This window comes from Triticum aestivum, chromosome 7B (genome assembly GCF_018294505.1).
Source record: "Triticum aestivum cultivar Chinese Spring chromosome 7B, IWGSC CS RefSeq v2.1, whole genome shotgun sequence".
NCBI classification, from domain to species: Eukaryota; Viridiplantae; Streptophyta; class Magnoliopsida; order Poales; family Poaceae; genus Triticum; species Triticum aestivum.
Window position 1 is genome coordinate 62,028,996 of NC_057813.1, and position 5,939 is coordinate 62,034,934.

General features: G+C 53.3%; 1 protein-coding gene across 1 annotated transcript; it reads left to right on the plus strand.

The window, feature by feature from the left end:
* The first annotated feature begins 754 nt into the window (after positions 1-754).
* Positions 755-2,019, plus strand: LOC123159398 (uncharacterized). The gene is made up of 2 exons (XM_044577223.1): positions 755-1,678; positions 1,810-2,019. Exons 1-2 carry the CDS (start codon positions 1,123-1,125, stop codon positions 1,944-1,946), a joined length of 693 nt encoding a protein of 230 aa, XP_044433158.1. The 5' UTR covers positions 755-1,122; the 3' UTR covers positions 1,947-2,019.
* Positions 2,020-5,939: the final 3,920 nt, after the last annotated feature.

Here is a 5,939-nt window from a genome sequence, read left to right on the forward strand (position 1 = left end):
CGCTATCCCACGGGATGCAAGACTGATCTTGATGTCCATAGCCCATGTAGGGTAATTGTGGCCATTGAGGGCAAGCTCCTCAAACTCTTTGGCAGTCATCTTTGCCTATATGAGGAACCAGAGATAATTAATTTACGGGTGGTAAATTAAAACCATCTTAGTTCTGTAATAAGAACGCAAAAATTTGATGCTCAAGTGCAAAACTTGTAAAATTCTCAACCTCAATTGTGTAAACATAACACATTGAAGATCACTTAGATCTCACAGTAATAGGCTACATTGCCATTACCTTGTGTATGCTACAATTCATATATAAGGAGGGAGAAATATTAAAAAATTTGCAAGTTTGATATGCGAGAGAAGATCTCAATCGCAAAAACATGTTCAATATAAATGAGCTGTGGTAAACACATGGAACATGTCATTCTTCCCGGATTAAATCTGATACTTTATTTATATTATCAATCCATTACATAATATAAACACACTAATAATTACACAAGTCCTAGTCAGATGTAATCTAGAACTGGACTAGTATGTAAGTAGCAGTCAAACTAGGTACTAAACAGTACTAAACACAGTCTAAAAACTGCACCATATACAATAATTAGTACTAGACTAATAAAAACAGAGAAACAAATTCCACAGCCAACAGAAGGCAGCCGGAGAACCCGTAAGCGCCTGGGCCTGGGCCTGCACGGCCTCTGGCCGGCCCACTCACCGCCGCACCGCATAAGAGAGACAGGGGGAGGAGCGGTTACAGATAAGGGTCGAGGACCCCGAACCCGCACCACTCTGCTCGATTCCCTTCCCTACTCGACGGCGCCGACGATTAGAGTGGCCGCCGCAGCCCCTCACGGCGCCGGAGGTCACCGGCGCAACCCCGACGAGTCTTCCTCGTCCGAAGAAGACGCGATGACGACGGGGTCTGGGCGAGCACCCTCTGGCGCGACGCTAGCGAGGCCGAGGCTCTCCGGAGCCCACGAACCGCGGCGACGGCTGGGGCGGCGGTCGATGGCGGTGACGACACGCCCGAAGAGACGCCCAAAGCGCCGTGTCACGCGGCTGCTCGAGCCCGCTGCCGTCTCCCGCTGAATCGGGGCGTTGGCGTTGACGCCCTCCATGCCGGCTCCAAGGCGGACGACTTCGGAGGCGCCGGTCGGCGCGGAGACGAAGGCGAGCGCCTCCTCCTCGTTCACGATGGCGCGCATCGGCACAGGTATGTATCCGGGCGGGCCGGCGGTCTCGGCGGCGGGCGTTGGCGTCCACGGCGTGAGCCACGCGGCCCACGGAGGAGAGGTGGTGGAGGCGGAGACCCAGGGGGTGGTGCAGGCGCGGCTGCAGCCCCATGCACCATGGAGGCGCTCGGGCCGGCCACTAACCAGGGGTCGAACCCCATGGGCGCCTGGCCACGGGCGCAGGGAGCACCGTTGTGGGCGCGTCCAGGGGCGAGGAGAGCACCGCGGGGGGCGCGTCCAGCGGCACGGTGGCAGCCAGGAGCACCACGCCAAGTGGCGCGGTGGCGGCCAGGAGCACCACGTCCAGCAGCGCGGTGGCGGCCAAATCGACGGATGGCTTGCATCCGGCGACGGAAACGCTGGAGTCCACCCACTCCATGGTAGCGACGACGGTATCGACGACCATCCTCGCGGATCAGGCGGAGAAAAAAGGAAACGAGGTTAGGCATCTCACCGGTGGCGAGTGCTCCCTCTCTTCTCCTTTCTCTGCTGTTTCTCTTGCTCTCGTTGGCTTGTTCTACGTGCGTGATAACGTGTTTTGAATCGAAAGTGATTGATCTCTTGATCGCAGGTTACATGCCCCTTTATATGTCCCGAAGAGACACGACGATCCCTCGAGCGGGCGTCGGTTCTACGAGAGCGAAGGGAGGCATCGGTTGCGGGACAAACCGCAACGACGGTTTTGGGCAAGGGGAGATTTCCCCCTAATTACAGAATTATTTTTAACAAATAGCATGCAAGCATATGGGTAAAAATGGATATGCAAATGGACATGCAAGCATAAGGAATGGAAACGAAGAGGGGCGCATGTACCATATCTTGCATGCCGATGCCGCTCACGGGGCGTGCCTTGATGCTCTCAAGGGTGGCACAAAACTTGTTGCATTCTTGTTGTATCACCCTCCATTGCTTCGATATGGAAACCCACCCGCGCGTGCTATGCATTTGGTACGGCGGAAACTTCTTGAGCTCACGGAACTCACGATGGACACGAATCCAAAAGGTTGATGCCTTTTGTTCGGCACCAACCTTGGGGTCTTGCCCAATGTCCCTCCGACACTCACAAAGAAGCTTGTCCTCGGACGACGCGTATGCCTTTGTACGCCTGCTCTTGTGCTTCGGCTTTGCCCCGACGGCTTGGTTGGTGAGCTCGTCCTCGAACAAAGACTCCCCGTCGAAGTCCAACTCATCCTCTTCCTCCTCGAGGACGTAGTCCTCCGGAAACTCGTGGTCGAGTGGGAAGCCGTCCAGGTCCATGCCGACCTATTCTTGCAGGAAGGTGTCGAGCATGGAAGCTTGATCATAGGACACCGACGTGAATAGCGTTTGACCGTCTTGGCTTTGAGTCTTGTCGAGATCGCAGGCAACCGCGGTGGCACCGCCAGCCGAGGCAATGGTCGTCATACCACGGTCGAAGATGATGCTCTCCATGATGAAACGGATGGTTGTTTCCTCGTCGTCGACCGCCGAAATTTTGTCGAACAGGTTGCGGGCTCTGGGGAGCACGTCGGCTGGCATCTCCCGGTGGCGTTTCCTCGGCCCTCTGGATGATGATTCGTCGACCACCGGCGTGGCGTTGAGGTCGATGGACATGGGCGCGGGCGTGGAAGGCACCACCACGCTCACCTCCGACGTGCATTCCCCGGAGAGTTGGGAGTCTTGCGGATAGACATGGAAGCCGAGAATCAGGTGCGTGACAGACGCGCGCGACGACTCTGGTAGCACCATTCGAGGAAACGCAGACGAGACGGTACTGGCCGCGGCCACGACGGCGTTGATGAGTCCGTGCTGGCCAGGGTTTAACCCTAGGTAGATCAGGGTCTCCCTCGTTGCCGCGGTCACTTGGGCGTTGGTTTCCTCCTGCTGTGCGGCGGCGGCGAGGGTGGCGATGGCTACTGCTTCCTCCCTTGCGTCAGCCGCGTGCCTCCGGCACTTCCTCTTGGCCGACTCCAAGGCCCTCTCTATCGGTGTCAACTGCTTCTTCTTGGGTGACGCAACGGTCTTGCAGGGGCCAGGGGCTTGCCTTTGCCGGAGCGGGCGGGGTCGAGGCCGGACGAGGCAAGGGCCGCGAGGCCAGCGACGGCATCGAGGTCGTTGTCCATGTCATGCGGCCGGCAACGCGAGTGGGCGGGAGGTTTGGGGGAAATTGGAGGGAAATGCTGGTCACTATGCCACCGACTGGCGGGCCAGGGGGAGGAGTAGGCGCGCACCGCGCGAGTCCGCTTTGTGTCTGCGCCGATGCAAATGAGGCCCAAAATTGGGTTGGGAGTGGGTTGACAGCCGGACAAAAAGCGGACATGTGTCCGTTTGGGTCGACGCGTTGGGCCAAATTTTTTGTTCGCGGCGATCCAAACGGACACGCGCGAACGAAATGGGTCGGCGCATTCGAGTTGCTCTTAGTGACCAGTTACGAAATCATGATCGAGCTGGGCTTCTCAAATCAGTCTATATGTTTGGACTGACTGCCCCCTCCCCCCTCTATATCTAGCTCATAGCTCAGACGAATATGGGGAGGTCTGGACGCGTTCGTCACGTCAGATCTGATAGACATGACCCACCATAAATTCCACCAAACCTTTCGGACCAACCTTTTTTCTCTCCTTACTCTCCCTTGTCCGTGTTGGCCCTTCCCTAGCTCTATTGTCCGGACCCCTTACCGTCGTCCACAGAACTCCTCCCCGCCACCCGCCACCCCTGAAGCGGCCGCGGTACGTCCAGCTATCCTCGGATTGCAGGCATTTTTTTAATTCTTTTATAGGAAAAACAATGAATTTGGAGGGTTCGTTCGATGTGGAGTATGGAAAGAAGGAGCTTGAAGAATTAATGCAAAAGGAGTTCTTCGATTCGTCAGAGTCGGACGAAGATGCCAAGATGATGATGATCGTGAGCATCCAACAGAAAATGGACAGGTGGAGCACATTATGAATTTAAATTGTTCGATCAAAGGGAGACGAGTTTTCAACCGTGATAGGGTCCTTGGAGAACGACTGCTCTACAAGGACTACTTTAAGCTCGAAGCAAGATGCCTTGACAGACTTTTTTCATCAACGCTTTCGTATGAGCAGACCCTTGATTTTGCGGGTGGAGGAGATACTGGAGGTGCATAATCTATACTTCAGGGTCAACATGGATTATTGTGGACAACTCTCATTCTCTCCTAAGCAGAAATGCATGACTGCTCTTGGGATGCTTGCATTAGGTACCGCCACCGATGTCGCTGGTGAGATGGTCCAGATGGGGGGGGGCACATGCCTGAAGACCATTGCTCATGAGACTTTGTAATAGCGAAGCGTCGCCGTGCAACTGCATCACCAATGGGTGTGACTGCAACACGGAGTACTACCTTGCCGATGGTATCTATCCTCAATGGGTGTCGTTTGTGAAGACCATATCCGATCCCTATGGCAACAAACAAAACCACTTTGCAACAATGCAATAAGCAACTATGAAGGATGTAGAGAGGGCATTCAGATTGCTTCAAACTCGTTGGGGTATTGTTCATGGAACTGCAATAATGTGAGAATCAAAGAATTTGTGGCGGCTGATGACATGTTGTGCCACTTCGCACAATATGATTGTTGAGGACGAGGGTGAAGGGGCAACCCAAACTCAAGATTTTGAGAAGGCCGGAGAACAAGTTCACATCTCGGAACAAGATGCAAATCAGATTCTGAATTTTTTGCATATGCATCAAAATCTTCAAGATCACGTGCAACCACTCAATAATCTTGTGGAGCATATATGGACCCACAATAAAAAAGGCAACGAGTTTAATGTTTAAATTGTGCACTACAAATAAATTCTATGTTTGAACTATTACTTACATGTGATATTTATGTGTATGATCGACATACATGGATTTGTGTGAATATAAGGGTTTTAATACTAGAAGTTTGGCTGTCCGGCATGACATATGAGAGGTCGTCCAATGCTATCCGGAATCACGTCTGGACGCATCCGTGTACGTTTAGGAGAGCGGATTTGCAAGTCCGGTTGTAAACGCTCTAACAAGAGGTTCACGTGGGGCATGTTTGGCGCCCGTAGTGACCGGGCCTGGCTAGCTCAAGCCTGGCTCATATGTGGCTGAGTGAGCAAATGCTACCTCTAAACCAACATTTGCAACCTGTTTGGTTGCCCGCATTTAGTTCTCACGCATTAGGGGCTAGTTTAGCGCATGGTGTTTGGCTTGCCTGCTTTTGTACGCGCACACACAAGGCCCGCTTTTTGGTTGCATGCAACGCCTATTGTCTGATAACCTCTTCGGTGGAGTGGTGAGGTTATCAGCACACATCGGCATGAGGAAGAACACACACAACAGAACATAGTAGTACTATGCAGTTGTAAATATTGTGCCACACATTAACAGATAAGTTCAAACGCAAAGCAGTTCGATATTAAACTAAAGCAACTGGAGCATACGAGGGGCTCTCCTAAGCGTTCACGGCAAAGCAGACGTGGTGCCTCCCGCACTTAGTCACCACTTCAATGCCATCGTCATTGAAGACGATAACATTCAGCATGTCAGGAGTGAGCAACTTGAAGGTCACCATGAAGCCTTTCTTGATCTGATGGATGGCGGCAAAGGTGGCCCAACCCTGATCGAGGGTGACCTTGCCGTTCAACAGCCGAACAGTGACCCTCCAGAAGCAGCCGGTGTTTGTCTTTAGCTTGAACTCCTACGACACGGACAGGAAGTGCCTC